The 16,949-nt window shown below is 38.2% G+C and overlaps 1 protein-coding gene across 1 annotated transcript; it reads right to left on the minus strand.

Moving 5' to 3' along the window:
* Positions 1 to 5,938: 5,938 nt before the first annotated feature.
* On the minus strand, positions 5,939 to 14,524 carry mtnr1c (melatonin receptor 1C). Its single transcript, XM_063876990.1, has 2 exons — positions 13,995 to 14,524; positions 5,939 to 7,407 (listed from the first exon to the last, which is right to left on the minus strand). The coding sequence occupies exons 1-2, from the start codon at positions 14,188 to 14,190 to the stop codon at positions 6,542 to 6,544; spliced, it is 1,062 nt and encodes a 353-aa protein (XP_063733060.1). The 5' UTR covers positions 14,191 to 14,524; the 3' UTR covers positions 5,939 to 6,541.
* Between the last annotated feature and the right edge of the window lie 2,425 nt (positions 14,525 to 16,949).

A 16,949-nucleotide genomic window follows, 5' to 3' on the forward strand; every position in this document is an offset into this window, starting at 1 on the left:
CTCGCGTTGCTTGACTTAAGATCCATGTCCTGCTGAAATAAAACATTTGTGTAGTGATACAACCTTATTTTGCCAAATTTGAAACCAGTTATGAAAAGTTAAGCTATGTATATTTATTCTGTAGAGGGGGTTTCCTGTAAGGACATGGGCTCCTGGAATATACAATTTAGTGTCCCATGTGTATCTGATCCTTTAGTAGAAGTCAAACACAGGTTCAAGCATACCATTACAAGTGAAGGTCCTGCATTCTGAAACGTACTTAAGTCAATGGAACAGTGGCAATCAAAAGTACACATTTACAAATTATGCATCAGAATTGCTTCTTTTAGTATCATGTTTTTGTCACATATTTAGCTATTGTTGGATTATTATTAGTGATAAAAAAAAATGTAAGATTTCCATATTGCTTGTTACAGTGTGGTGCTGAAATGCTCTTTACTAAATTAGTAGTTAAACGTATAAATAACACTTGATCATGTGGCTAAAATAATCATATGTTTTATAACTTGTGTAAAATCCTAATCTGCAAAGTACCTAGAGGAGTTTGCAAGTAAAGGAAATGGGAGTAAAAGTAAAAAGCAAAAATGACCTCCTGGTTGTAGTAGTTTTTTCACAATCCTGAAAGAGATCTAATTTGGTTAAGGTTCCATAAAATATAAACCTATTCATCCTATCCATATGAACACTTCATTATGCCTACATTCATTTAGCAGACCCTTTGACTTGCAGCATTACTGAAGTGAAGCTCAGAATCATAAAGTGTCTTCTTTGGCCTTGGGGATAAGATTAATACAATATTTATTATCTTGTCTGGATTGTTTATTGAGAATATCTATTGAAGTGAGTGTTTGAGGGCAGGGACTTTTTACACCCTTATGAATTGATCACTTCATTAATTTTTTCTAAAATAAACTATTCAAGAGGTAAAAATAAACCTTCAACTGCTGGTTTTTTAATTGCTGATGGCAGATCTATAATGCCAAGATATTGGTTTCCTTTGTTGTTTTTCTTGCATCCGATCAAATTATTTAATAAAATTACCAGATGAGACAGAACATGCTGAACTTTTAAAACATTTATAATCTGCATGTCTCAGTTTGCTACACTCTGTTTGCATTGCACTTATTTTAAATACAAAAATAACTTATTTTTCCTTACATTTATTAAAAATGTTTAATTAAATATTTATTTATTTATTGCACTTTTGTTAACTTAAAAAATAACATATTTTCCCCCTACATTAATTAAAAATGTTTATTTATTCTGAGAAAAGTTGTTCATTCATATCTTGACATCCCTGTAAATCGTTTTTATTACCAGGCTTTAAAAGTAGAAGGAAAGGATGTAACCCTGTAAGTTCATCATTTAAAGGTCATTAATGGGAGTCTGGTGTCATGTCATGTGCTTTAGTCTCCTACAGTCCTAAATAATGCAACACTGTAGACCATTTCTTGTTTAATTGCAGATGTAACAGAGAACCATTTAGTCCATTTTGTGTACTGAACATTTAGTCCCGTGTGCTGGTTGTACTTCTGGTTGAATTCAGGCTTCTTGAGTGTTGAAGAGTGGCCCTTTCTGCTCTAGTTGGCTTTAGTCTCACCGGTCCCATGCTCAGCAGGTTCCACAAAACATATTTAATTTGAAAAGACTCAAAAGGGATTCGCCAGAGCAACTTAGAACAATCCAGTGATGTGTGTTCAAAATAATCATTATGCTTTCTTTGGCAATTGTACTCTCATATAGTTAACCAACAAAAAGCCCAAGATTACATTTGTCGTAGTGAATCATATTATTCTTTATTCTGTTGCAGAATGAACCCTTTTAGTTTCGTTAGATGATGTAGTGATAGGAAGCACTGGGGCTGATGAGTTCAAAACAAATACATGTGTTTTTGTTCATCAGCAACACATAAAGACATGATGTGGACAAATGATAAAGCCTAACCCTAATCTGAAATGGCACAACCCAGATCAAAGCTTTTAGGACACGAGGCAGTAGTATTCATGTATAAAACACTATCGGTTTTATCAACTGGGGCAAAATCAACACAAAATGAACATTCTGTTTTTCTTTGACTGTTTTTCAAAAGGAGATATTGTTTCATTTCAAATGCCTTTTTTTTATATATAAAAGCTAATGCATGTTGAACAGTGTGTTGACTAGTCGTACAGAATCTGTTGTGATAAAGGACGTGATGGGATGGCATAGAAAATTACCGCTTATAAAACTTGTGTTCCCAATAAAATTCTATTGTAGATCTGGTCAAGGGGTCTTCGGTTGCATGTTCAATATTTAATTGTCCTTCCTCCTAGCACTTGACCTCTGACCTTCTAGAAGTATTTCCCATGCCCCCTCTGTCTGGACTTTTGCATTCCATGTGTCTCCAGTGGTCTATGTCAAACATGAGCCAGCGCACACTCCACACCTGTTGTTTTGACCAGGCAACAGTGTCTAAGTCTAAAGTGTAAACTATAACTGAAGTTTCCATTACACTTCAAAGTAAGATTTTTTTTTTTTTATTGAAAAAAATAGGTCTCTGCTTTTCATGGCTCATTTAATGTTTTTATAATTGCTACTAACTGTGGGAGGAGAGGGGAGCTATCAGGACAAATTTATGTTCAAGTATTTTCCATTTGTGCTTGCACTGGTGAAAATGTGCCATGTACAATTCCCCAAGTACCGTACTATTCTCGGAATTATAGGTACTTGAATATTTCCCTTTAATGCTACTTTTACCTCAACTGCACTCATAGGCAAATATTGCACAATTTATTCATTTATCCGTTGCATGTATTTAACAATTAGACGGCAACAACTTCAGATTAAGATTTTCCAATTTCCAATTCATCTGTATTCCCCTGTGTTGGATACCACTCTCTCTAAATATAAAAGCCAAGAAATCCCCATGATCCCCCATTTCCTGTTCTCATTGGCTTACTTGGAATCACAATACCTAAAACCTCCTGGTAGTTTTGTGACCCACAGCCCATCGGACATGTAGAGACGCATCATATGCATGAGAACACAGGCAGGGCTAAACCATGATGCACAAATCCATTAGGAGACTTGCTTTTGGGGCAACAGGCTCACTGTGAGACCCCACCGCTGTAAAATGCAATGATGTGCAAAGCTGTAGAAATTCCTCTGTGCAAAGATGAGGATTAGGGCTTCATCCAGCGGAGCGAAAAACCATCGTGTCATGCTAGCCTCGGTCCACAAAATGCCTCACTTCTCATTCATTTTGTGTTGGGGAATTAATCTATATCTCTCACAAATGATCACTTGTTTTTTTCGAGGCCTCTACTGCTCACACATCACTGAGGACACGAGGAAAATAAGCAAGTAAAAAGACCCCTTTGGCGGATGTAGAGTATCATGTTTACAGACAAATTCAAGTTTATGCCTTATTGCTCCTTGTGTACTTGGTCCAGTTTGGGCAATACATTCTTAGTGGCACTCTGTGGATGCTGCAAAGAGCTCTACAGATCTTTCGTTTACTGCAGCCTACAAAAAATATATGAAAATAATAAATAATATCAGTTTTTTGACAACAGAGTATTTTATGATATGAAATTCCGACATATCCCTTTATGACAGCATATGAGGATTTATGGCGTGGCTGAAACACAAAGTAGCAGCCAAAGTAAAAGCAGTCAGATCTGATGTAACAGAGGAACCAGCCAGACATGGTCACATATGTATGTGAAATTGGTTGAATATTGTCATGAGTTATGACGGATCTTATGGCATAGGTCGGCATAGATGGATGATGCTGACCTTGAACATGATTAAGAAATATGTCTCCGCAAGCTATTGGCCTTCGTATTGAATCGCAAGCAAAAGGACAGACAGTATGGGTGGATAGTAGTCACACCAGCTTTTCATTTTGGCTCTAATCTTTGTATTTTTGATTTATCCACCAAGAGATATGAGTTGTGTGTCTTTACTATCATTAACTAAAACCAGAGTCATCCAACATTGGTAGATTTTGAAAGAAATCTTATTTCTTTCAAAACAAAGCTTGAATTACACAAAGGTGGATATTAACAATAGCATGAATATTACCCTCCAGCTCCTCTAATGCTCAGTGATTAAAACTATGAAGTGTTGAAAGTAAAGACTGTGGTTTTAGGTAGAATTAAAATGCTCCTGATGGCCAGTGGTGTGTGAATCTGCCTGAAGTTAGCTAGCCTCCATGGGCAAGTGTCAAGTATGAATTGGGTGTATTTGAGTGAATTATGACTTGTAAATGTAAAGCACTTTGTGGACTTGTAAAAAATGGATACAGCTCTATATAAATACAGTCCATTTACCATTCAAAAGAAAATGTAGCTGCTAGTTTAGATCCTGCTCATAGCTGTGACTAATGTTGTAAACTGAAGTTACAGTTTTCTCAAGCAACATTTTATCAACATTTCTAAAAGACTTGATATTCTGACAAGCCATATATCACAGTATTTCTTCTCAATTGGATTTACATGCCTACAAGTTTGTAAAATGTTGTAAGAATTAGCTGGCTAGGCCTTTTCCTCTTCCTTCCATCTTTAGTTATATTAAAAGCTGAGCTCAGATAGCTAATTCCTGACTGTAGCTTTATTCTTCACGTACACAACAGGAGTGGTAGGGATCCTTACATGAAAGCAAAAAAGCAAATGTTCAACATTGTCACATTTATCCTTACAGCAGGATCCTTCAATAGGGCTACAACTAAAACGAGCAGGAAAAGGACAGAATGAGAAGTAGAAGGTGAGAGGGGGAGGAAGATGGATGACCCTGCCATTAGTCTGTGACTCGTTGATGTAGAGCCGACTGTGTTATCTTCCCTCGAGCCCCTTTAGCCACTCATCTGTAGCTGACCTTGCACTGGCATGTGGGCCGCTTCCTTCTTCCACATCAGAGACGCTGTTTCGAGAGGTTGCGAGCAGGATTGGACATTGTTTTGCCATTTTGCAGCTCTGCAACCTGATATCACCTGAAACAACATCCGTTAGGGCTTTAGATTCCTTTCCATGTATCTTTAATTAACTACTTTGGGTTTAATTTACATCAGGCAGCAGTCTAAGCTTATAAGCGCAGAAAAGAAAGCCACTGAATTAGGCATTGTGAATGCATGGTCTCCTTAACATTCCAGTAAGGATGCATCATTTCAAGAATGTGTCACATTGATTTCTCGAAGCCTTCCTGTGAGGTGAACCGCTCATAGTTTGTGTGCCGGACTGGAGTTATGCTGGGAGGCTGTCAGAGCTCATATCTGCCAGGGTGACATGTGCCCAGGCACACTGGCACTAACACATTATAACATCTCTGGCTCCTGATGTGTGTCATGTCCCCCAAGCATTTAATAAAGAAGAAATATATCTTTGTGTATCATCTGCTCTTCCCCTTTTCAAAATGTATGTGATTCCTACATCATACGGGGGTGTTTTTTCTTGATAAATTGATCCATGCGTTCGTTTAGATGTTAAAAGACTGTAATGTTTACCTGAAAAATTATTTCATCTTTATCTATTAACACACATAGCCTAGTGACATATTTTTACATTTTTCTTTTAAAAACCGGAGCGAAATCTTCCACAATCTTTCCAATATGTTTTCCGAGGACATCGTTGCTCAGAAGACAAACCTGAAGGTGGATCATCATCATGGTGAACTAATACAGGCTACATTCCTAGACAAAACGAGCTTAAGTATTCATATGCACCTAGAAGAGATAAGTAATGCACAGTTCACTATAACTCCTTCCCAAGCTAAAATATGTTTTTGCTTTAATATTTTTAGCCATTAAAATGCTCATAAATGACAGCGTAGAATCCTTTATAATTGAGCCTAGCTTTTAATAAAAAGGCTGAAGTCTTATAAGTATATCAAAGGCGTTTACACACTGGTGGCAGGACAAGTATATGACAAGTTGTAATAATCCTCATCTATATCATGACTGGATGATGCTTTTTCCAGCTGTGTAAAAACTTGGAAAAATCCATCTGTTCTGGAAAAAAAAATAGGTGACTGTTTTGCTGCAGAATACTACATTCTGCATGGAAGTATTTAGGTCATAACACAGTTCTTATGAATATATTCTTATGTGAATTAATTGCACAGGTGTGTAAAGGCCTGAAGGATTTCATTTAAAAAATCAACTTTAAAATGTGCAGACACAGTGGAAAGTGAAAGCTCCCATCCAAAACATATACAGTCTCAGCATCCTATAACTCACTGAATAAAAGATTACCCTCTATGTTCCAAATGTTTTAGGTGAATACAGACTAGCTTCCTGTTTTTTTGGTGTTTGTTTACCAGTTGGTCTTTAAATAAAAAAGTAGTAGAGGGTCCCAAAGGAATGCATTGTACCAGTGATACAATTATTTATTTTTTTCTCAACAGGAGGGAACAGTGTTTTTTTTTTCTGGCTGAAAGGAATACGATGGCAGTAGTGTTCTCTCCAAAATTAAACAAATCTTGTGAGTAGGCACTGGGTGATGTCACACATCCACAATGAGGCTCCACAGAAGCTTCAACAAAGTTTCCCGGGAAAACATTGAGTTTATACATTTAATTCTGCCACATTGTTGTTTGTTACAGCTGGCGAAGGCTTACTCTTCATTCCCTCAGTGACACCTCTGGACGACTCCATGAGGAGTAAACGTGGAATGCAAATAGCAAGAAGGATCGTCTTGTATTCTTTACGGAAGTTCTGGTTTAGAAGTCCATATATGACCGCGTTGAGGCAGCTATTGAAGTATGCCATAAAGTAACTTGTGACAAAGAGCCACTCGGGTATGTTGGGTGCAACTTTCACAGGATTTATAGCTACAGCCAGGCCTATGAGGTTCAGTGGAGCCCAGCAGACTGCAAACAACACAAACACCATAAACATAGTCAGGAAGTTCCTCACATCACTAGGCTGCAGTTTGGCCCTTTGCTCCGGTTTAACTCGATGTTTCACTTGAATTACAAGCACCCATATCCTCATGTAGCAGTAGGACACAACCAGCAGTGGGATCAGAAAGTGAATAACGACCACTGAGATGGTGTAGTATGAGCTAACTGTCTGGGCGAAGGTGCAGGAGTAGATACGAGGGTCGTACTGCAGCGAGCCAACAAAGAAGTTTGGCACAGTGGCGAGTGCGGTGAGCAGCCAAGTGAGGCCCAGGTAGCAGCAGGTGTTCCTCAGGCTGTACAGGCGGTCGTAGTGTAGGCTGTGGCAGATGTAGCAGTACCGGTTGATAGCGATGGCCGTGATGTTGAAGATGGAGCCGATGACGCTTAAGCCCATGATGAAGCCGCTGGCCTGGCAGTGCAGGTCGCCCATGGTCCATTCATCGTGAAAGATGGCTGTCAGGACCAGAGGGTAGGGGTATAACGCCACCACCAGGTCTGCCACGGACAAACTCACAACGAAGATGTTACCTGATGAAACAGAAGCGGTTTTAGGAGGAATACAGGACCCAAACTTATGTATGATTAAACTTACAGCACAATCTTTTCACTCCATGCTCCAGAGGAAAATCATCTGGGTCAATAAAAGTACACTTGCAATTTATCTTCACCATCAAAATCGTAAAAGAGCAGTTTTATTGTGCCCTCTCTGGATCCTGTGGCTTTATTTTAGTGCCGCAGACGCTATTTTCTGTAACAGTAGCTGTTTCCAAACATCCTGTCAGGTTCATTTCCTTGTGTTCCCAGGCTAATTTGATGGCTCCTACATTAACACAAAACCATTATTCATCCTCACATTTTCATCAGCATTTCAAGTGTTAGAATTTTCATTGTGAGGAAGCCAGAGACTCTGTAGACTCTGTAGACTTTTTGTTTATAAAAATGTGTTTCCCAAACACGACCCACTAATACAGTTAGTCACAGGAACAACAGACTGGTTGTATTGACAGTGTTTTATGTGGCAGATCTATACCAATAAAATGTTCAAATGTGGCTGTGCTTTTTTGCCCCAGGGACATTTAAACACTGAGTTTAAGCGCAGAAAAAAAACAGGACACTGGAGGTTTGAGCTTCCAATTACATCCAAACAAGTTCCTGTCCTCATGAGGTCTGAACTGATGGTAGTGCGACACTGGATCTCCTCAAAACACATGAATCATAGAATATGACGTCTGATATTGATAACAGTGCAGCTGTTATGGGTGGGGGAGAATAAAATAATAAATCAAATTGTATTGTTGTGTCAGATAAGACGATTGATAACAAAAATCAGTTTAGTGGAGCCACAATACAATTGAATTGCTGTTTCATAGAAGAAGCATTAGATTCCCATGAGTTTTAAGTACACGTTGTGCAATAAAGGGTCTTTTGTGTGACAGCTGCACATTTTGTAGTCAAAATGTGTAATGAAGTGAGGACAGGGCCCAAATAAACTCGTCATTTCCCTCCATTAAATACAGTTCAACCAGCTTGTTAGATTGAAAACGCTTCATCATACTTCAATGCAGCGAGTAGAATAAAGCTGTTGGATAAACCAGTCCAAAAACATGATTACATACTGCTTGTCATCACCAAGTTTTACCAAGTTTCTCATAAACCATTACATCACTGGTCAGAATATAAACATTTATGCTTTATGTAAATAATCTGTAAAGGATTATACATAATGTGCCTCGCTTTGTGTCAGATGTTGGGGTAATTCCAGGGTTGATACAACATAGACTTCCTTCTGAAGTTGAAAAGTCAGGGCTGAAAGCCATCACTCTTTACCAAGCAGCTGAAACAACAGCATTGATTGGCAGATATGATGGGAGTGGATTTAAAACATATGTCGGCTATCAATCACACCCAAAGCCTGTACAGTCCCTGCACTTTAGGGATAACACAGCTACAGCATGTCTAACTTTAATACCATTGCTTGAACTTGATCAATCTAAAAAGAGAGTAATGAGAAGGAAAGGCATTATTATCATCATCATTTTATTCCTACCTAACTAAAGGGATTTTTTTTATTTGTTTAGTTTGCATAAGAAAAAACAAATGTCAGTCACAGACCTGGCACAGGTATAACATAAGTTGCTAAAAAAAAAGCACAGTGAGCCATCTCTCAGGCCTACTGAGATAAAAATATGAGCATTTGTTCTTCATCCTGGAGTCAGCTCCAAATCCAAATGGGCAAATCTGTCAGATTGTATTTGTGATGCTCACAGAGCTAGCTGTGTGCATTTGTCATTGTGCAGTGGTTTGATTCCTCGCTGGCATCATGCGACTCAGTGTTATCATATGGCTGGACAGGGCATGCTGCAGCATTATAGCCCTTTCTGGCTGAACCCTCTCTCCCCCTTATCGTCAAGAGGATGAGGTAAGTGCTAAAACACCACTGAGAGGATTGCTGTGAAGCGGCCAGATGACTGTCTTTGTTTTGTTGGCATCCATTATTAAAACATTGGACGAAGCAGTACCTCTCGCTGTTTAATTAACCAAATTGGCTGGCTTGACAATCATCACACCCAAACTCATAGCAATCAAATTATTGTTTAAGTGTAAAACAGCGGACAAACAGAGAGGGTTTCACGCCTGGATACCAGAATAGAGTCGTGCCCGTCAACATCTTTAGGAGCTATTATTAATATTGAGTGTGAGTTGAATAGAGCATAACATGCATGCTGATTGGTTACAGGCCGTCGCGGACAGCTGGCCTTAACTTCTGTGACACCATTTGACCTTTGATTATCTGATCTTACGGTGCACTCTCACAAAACTGTCATCCTAGTATAATGTGGCCTCAAATCAACTGATTCTTTAGAGTACATTCCTCCCGAGAGTGAAGCAACCACCCGATGAATTCCCCCAGTGCCTCCCTCTTTTTGTCACATACGACTCTTTGAGGCCAATGAAACATAAATCAAATCCATGCAGCAGGTAGATATTCAGCTCTGCGTGAGTCGAATAAGATATTTGTTGCCAGAATCATCCAGTGCACACGACGCTGCAGCACATTCAAAAACATATCAGATAGAAACTGCCTCCCACCCAGCATATAAATCGGTATACATATCAAAATAGACTTGGCAATATAACATATTTATGGCACAGTGCTGCATTGCAGCTTAATATATCTGAATAACCAAACGAACATTTTACTTATGCTAGATCAAGAATAAATGCATAATAAAGTTGTAAGGGCAAAACTAAACAAACCAAAACACCACTTGATGAATTCTATTGCTGTGGATCTGAAAATGTTTCTTCAAACCCAGCATTACATCACTTTCACAGCTTGTACTGTACAAGCACCTGGCTTCGTACTGTATATACAACTATAAATCTTTAAAATGTGTAGGAGGCTTGAAATCTTCTGGATCCGGCTGAACCTGTTAAAAGTGCCCATCCAGTATTAGATTACATTCAACTAAATTGGTCATGTTATCAAAAACAAGCAAAAATAACTTCTCTGCAAGGGCATTCTCAAGACTGAAGAACTAATAGTGACTACTTCGGTACTCGTGTTCAAGGGGCCAGAGCATTTTTTGGAGGAGTTGAACATTAAAGTGACACAAGCTGCCTTTTGGTGATAAAGCCTGCTATGAGCCTGGCTAAAACCATCATCATCATTATGAAAAAGCTATCAACCAACCAGATATTTGAAGCCTGAGAAAATAAGTCTTACTGGCCCTGAGAGAAATCAGACCAGCAGGACACTTAAGCGGCCTTTGACAGTTTAAAGCATTTTATTTATCTACTGTAAGTGTGCTTTAGTCAAATAATCCAAATATAATATCCCACCTCCTCGCTAACCGTACAGAAAGCTAAGTCTCATCTGCTATTTTGTAATAAAACATGTTTAATGTAGCGTGCTAAATGATATTCCCCATGAATATGTGGTTTCAATTTATATTGGCCTCTGGTTTGAAGTAATAAGTCAACTGACTCAATCATCCTGCCTCTGGACGATCTGTTTTTAGGTTTTATCGAGAGACTGAAGGGATGCAGCACATGGTTTGACAGAATTGATTTTCCAATCCTTACACGTAACACACAGTTACTGACATACAAACACACACACGGTCATGCTAATTATTTCACCATTTCTAGCCATCTGCTCCCCATCACTGTTTTATTCCTCTGTCCACCTGCCTCCCTCTCTCGTGAGTGCATATCCAGAGTATATTTTTAGGATGGTAACCCCAGTGGAAACTCCAGATTGAACACTACATTGGCAGCCCTATAGAGTCATTCCTTTCCCTTTGAGATTCACTGGATAGACCTAATGACATGTGCACAGAGAACCTGCAAACGTTGAGTATCAAACATATGGTACCAATTCTCCCCCAAAACGTCAAGATATTGGGGATGAAATATATACAATTTGAGTCGATGAGTCAATTTGATCCTGAACAGAAGAGGTGTCTCATCTTTCTTTATCAACATCACCTGATGGAAAACAATATTTAAAAAATGTTATGTAATGCTAAACTAATGTAAATTATATATAGGTTTTTCCACTGAACAGAGTTTGTGGTTGAATGTGTATTTTTTGTGAAAAAGAAGTGAAATATCCTAATTAAGCCATGACTGTGAGAGGTGAATTAAACAATTGCACTAAATGTTGATTGAATTGATATATTTAACCGGTAAAAACAATGTACAAACCAAGAAATATCAGGATTTGGGGGTTTCTGAAAATCTTCGCATAAAAACATGCACTTGGTCACATTGACCCTGGAATATTTTCGTCTTTACACAAAACAAATATAACAGGAAAGTTACAGGAGATGTAACGATGTCTACCAAATGAGCACGCATGCATGTTCATTGGGGGGTTGAGTGGTGGAAAGTGGAGGGATATATAGAGGCAATGCGAGTGTATTGAAGTGAAAAGAGCGAAAAAGGTCCTGCTGCAGTGTGTGAGTGTGACAACCAGCTGTCTGAACAATGTGCTATGGAGAGAGGAGGTGGGAGTTTTTAAGAAATCTGCCTGACACCAATTTCAGAAATAAATATTTCTTTACCTACTGCAAATCATACAGTATATCTCTGTATATCACTCATGGTTAAGTTTGTGGGGCCCCAAGGTAGGATTTTTATGGCTGAAAGGTCTTGGCTGTTCTGCAGCATGCTTTCCTTTCGGAAACTCTGTGGATAATTAAACATTCATACAAAGTGAACCACACCTATAAATAGCATGTTAAGAACAGAGCGGAAATTGATGAACAGCGGTAACTGCTTCAGTCTCTTAAGGACACACATGGGAGAGAAAAATAAATTCGCTGCTTTAGGTTTTTCTGCTTACGCAATGCAGATCAAAAGTCCACCATGACACTGGCGAGGTCTCTCGTGCAACTGGACCTGTATGTCAGTCCAATTAGAGTTTGGGGAATGCTGACATGAGGTCAGTAATCACCACAGTGTGCATAATCCAGCAGCATGATGAAGACTTTTGAACGAGCCATTTACTCCTTCACTCTTGTTTGAGACCGGTCGACTGTGGCATTTTTGCAAACCAGATAATCAAATTATTCATCAGGCTCCATAACTACTTGCCAAACTGCTTCTGGCTGGTATGCACAGGAGTTCATTGAATGTGTTATGTAATTTATCTGAAATTGTAATTGAAAGCTCATTATTCTAAACACCGGTTGATGGTTTAAATATCATACATATATTTTGATCTCTTTGCTTGGTTTTCCAAACATTGATTTATCCCATTTATAATTGAAAAGCTAAATCATGAGGTTTCATTATTTAATTAAGATATGTTCTTCACAGTTCTTGTGACCTGCAGAATATTATATTCATCATGGGTTTTATGACTGCCCTGTACCCTGCAGGCCATCAATAAATGTTTTTTGGGGAGACTGCCCTGTGAATGCTGTCTTTGACCATTTTCTTTTTCACTTTCTTCTGAGTATTAAGATAATATTATTTTCAAAAGGAGCACACAAGTTGCAACCCAAGATTTTGCTTGTGATTACATTTGCATAGGAATTGGACAGAAGTTACGCTCCGCCCACATTTCTCTAAAACAATAAAAACAAATTCAAACTATTGAACTTTGAATTGCTGTGTGTTTTATGTTGTTTTACTTTTGATAAAGACATTGAACTGAATTCACTGAATTGAGCAAGGGAACATTTCACTGCTTGTGAATTAGGCTTTTTCTTTTGTGAAAGTATTATTTGTTCGATGTATTTGTTATACTTAATCAATGGAATATTTTTCTATACAGCCTTACATTGCAAGGGAAGGCTGGAATTAAATATGCATCTAGAGTGGGAATAAAGAAAAACTTTCTTCTCCTAGCCTTAGCCAAAATATAATTTTTAAAAAAACTTCCAACTTATCTATACTCTCAATAATTTCAATGGAGTCCCGTAGTCCATGCAGTTCATAGAGTCAACAGACTACTTACTAGCAGGATATTGAATAACATTTTCCATTTTGACAATCAACTGATTATTATAAATATCTTCTTCACCCTCACACTAATTAAAATGTAACAAAATAGTGCTTTAAACATTACAGATACAGGTTTTGAAGCCAGCGTCTCTCACCTTGTCTTCCCATGGGCCACTAAAGTTTGTGATATAAGGATGCATGATGTGATTGATCTGTGATAGCGAATCATGGATAAAGCCAGATAAGGGGAAGATGATATTATTATTTCTAAAGAAACATGAAGTCAGACAGGCAATGTTGTGGAAAAATACAGCACACTGACGCTGGACACTTACTTTAAATAGAAGCCTTATGAGGCACTGAGGTCATTCACTGTAGGTTATATTACATAATTACAGATATGACTTGAGAGGAAACAAGGCATGCCACATACTATCATTGACAAGGGTAGTTTTCCCCTTTTGGCTTCAGATGTAAATGCTTAAAGAGTATGGGTTAAACAGATTTCTCGGATTCTTTCACACCCTTTTCTTTTTCTTTTTTTGTTCAAATGTCTCGCTGATTGTCCCTAACTTAGACATATTTTGCATATCTTCCATCAGCTTAAATCTCTTGGTCTACTCCCAAATCAATGCGTTATTTGTTTATTTTTCTCTCACCTGCATTCCTGAGCTTTTTGTTCCTGTATACGGACAGAATGACGAGGACATTGCCCAGTATGTCCACCGCGATGGTGAAAATCAGCACGCTGGCCAGCGCAGTGGACCTTCCGGCGGAGGAAGCGCTCGTTCCGCGGTCGCTCTCATTCCGGGACAAACATATAGATCCATTGTTGTCCATCACCTCTAAATCCATGTCCCCTCAGGACACATCGGTCAAGGTGGGAATGCTCCAATGCTTAGCTGGAACCCCATAATATCTATAGACCAAAAATTAAAAACGACTTTACTGGAAGAAGTCTTGAACTTTTTGATACTCCTGCACCGCCTGTGGAGTGGTGGCAGGAAAATCAGGAACCGTGACATGATAATGAGAATATAAATAGACTTTGGCCACGCTTGGACATCTAAACAGTTAATCTGAAAGGTGATAAAGTTGCCTTGAGCTCGTGTTTCACTGATGTCCTCAGTGTGGTCCTTTCTGCGCGCAGCTCCATTCTGACAGGAGGCTAGTCCAGCAGGCAGGAGAGCGCTCTCTTGTGCGTAATGAAATGCTCCGGATGCGAGACTCATACAGAGGAACGGATGGTCTTAAGTTGGCTGGCCATTCATAAAGATTATATCTGTGTTCCATCCTGTCTGAAGGGCAGGCTTGAAGCGCTTATAAGATTGAGAGCTTTTTCCAAACTAAAAATGGTAAGCAATCTTTATATCGAAGACCTCTTGGAGCCAGCTTGTCTCATTAAATAACTGAATGTGGTGTTAGGAAGTGTCGTGCAACGGATACTGAAGCTTATTTTAAATGCAGTAATTATATCAAAAGCCATTAACAACTTATCTGGTTTCATACTGACCTTCATTCAAACAGAGCCTCTTTATCCATGTGCATGGAAATGGCGCCTTCCAATGGAGATCCTTGCAAACACAAAAATAAATGGTTGTTTTTTATAATTTATATTATTTTACTATATATTCTGTATCACTGCTGTTATGTTACTATTCTGTTAAAATATGGATAGTTTCGAACAAAATCAATGGTTGAGTCATCACAGGATTGGAGGATATTTTTTAAACTTTACTCTATTTATGACCTTTGATAACTAGAAATAGGGATCATGTTCATGAACCCCTGGGAAAGATGCTGTGCCATTTCCATTAACTAAAGTCCTTAAAAATGTTCAGTTTGGCTTCTCATTAAATATACCCAGCTACCTAAACGGAATGATAATGCAGTCACTTCCCCACGTTATGAAATTCAAATACGCTCCTGACACAACACACTGTCTAATTACTTGAGCATAATGAAAATATGCAAACCTGTCAGTCAGTGGGAATGAATCTTAAATTAACTGTGGAGTTTTTCAGTTCACACAAGCACTGCTACTGTGTGATAAGGTAAATAGTTAATGAACTCAATTTGTGTAAAAACTTTAGAGCCCTGGGGATAGGTTTTTGCTTTACAGAAAGGGACAGGTCTTTGGGAAACGTAGAAATACTGTAAACACGCTCATGATTACAACAAGGTCCCTAAACTGTTAAAACAGTAGGGCCATGTTGGTAGTGCTGTTCTTGAAAAATATGGTCACACTCAGTGGATTTTAATGTTGGTTTTAACCCAGGCTAACATGTTCTCATCTCATAGTGTCAGTGAACACAATGTGCAATCATGAAAAAAATCCTCGGCCAATGCGAAGTTCTGATGGATTACATTTGTATTTCCCATTTCCCCAATAAGGTTTGCATTGAGAAGCCTGTGCAACTCAGTCATTAGGTGTAAAAAGTGTCAAGGTCACATTTATCAACCTAAATCGATATTAATAACAAATATAACTTTATTGCACTTGGCATTCTCAAATTCTTTGTAAGTTTATGGATGACAGTTAAATATTATGAGTGGATAAAAGGGCAAATTGCCTTACCTCCATCTGACTTGACTGTATGAAATGAAACACCCAATAATCATTTTTCCTGCCTATTCTGTACGCACCTGGGTGTAATGCAGGAAATAAAAATAAAAAATTGCCAATAAACTTGGTAGTGAGCTTCACTACCAACACAATAGTGTTAATAGGTCAAAATGGTCCACCCCGGCTTTTGAGAGACACAGCAAAACTTCTGAGGTTCAGAGTTACTGACTCAGACAGTACTGGTTAGCCGCAAACATTTAAACCTCCCAGCACTTCAGCATCGTGTTACAACACCTCAGAAATAGTGTTGGCTGTCTTTCAAAATATACCCTTCTTTATTATTACTATTTATGTTAGAAGAACTAGCGGTAATCTAACCTACAGTTGACCTTAGTGCCCTTAACAGTTAACACAACAGCAAACCCATGTGGATCAGTGTTTTGTTCTGTAAATCAACTGTTAATTATAACATTTTAGCACAAAAATAAAACCCTGATGTGGATAGCTTATGGCAAACAGGTTATAAAGAAAGGCTACTTACAAAGCCAAGAAAGCCACTAAACATTAGCACCCCATCTAGTCATCTGATAAATGTTAAGTTCAATATGTACTTACCTTTTCACTTCCTAAATGGTTTGCCAGTGCATTTCCTGCAGTGAAAGTCAAAATGATTGCTGTGAAAAAAGTGTTTAGAGCCTAATTTAATCAATATATGCAGTGCATATACTGATTATGCTAATAAGAAAATACTATAACTGTTGAAAAATATAAATTAGATGGAAAATATCTATTTAAAACGCTCACCTCAAGGTCAATTTAGTATCTGTTCTAAAGTTGTTTTATCTTATAATGATAATAATAACAATAATAATAACAACAACAACAACAATAATAACAATAACAAATCTAATATGGAATTATGCCATGACTTCCACAACTCTTTTATCTTGACCTTGGAAACACCCAAGGTCAGTAAAGGTCACTCAAGCAGTGTTTGTCTTTGTCAGACTTGTTTTAGAACAGATTAATGCTTCAGATATCCTATCAG

The sequence above is a fragment of the Eleginops maclovinus genome, chromosome 23 (genome assembly GCF_036324505.1).
Source record: "Eleginops maclovinus isolate JMC-PN-2008 ecotype Puerto Natales chromosome 23, JC_Emac_rtc_rv5, whole genome shotgun sequence".
NCBI lineage: Eukaryota > Metazoa > Chordata > Actinopteri > Perciformes > Eleginopidae > Eleginops > Eleginops maclovinus.

Bases quoted from the DNA above. Each gene is read 5' to 3' on its own strand.
- mtnr1c (XM_063876990.1), bottom strand. From the start codon at position 14,190: ATGGATTTAGAGGTGATGGACAACAATGGATCTATATGTTTGTCCCGG. The intron at 7,408-13,994 runs GTGAGAGAAAAA...CTGTTTCATCAG, and splicing joins CAAAAAGCTCAGGAATGCAG to GTAACATCTTCGTTGTGAGT.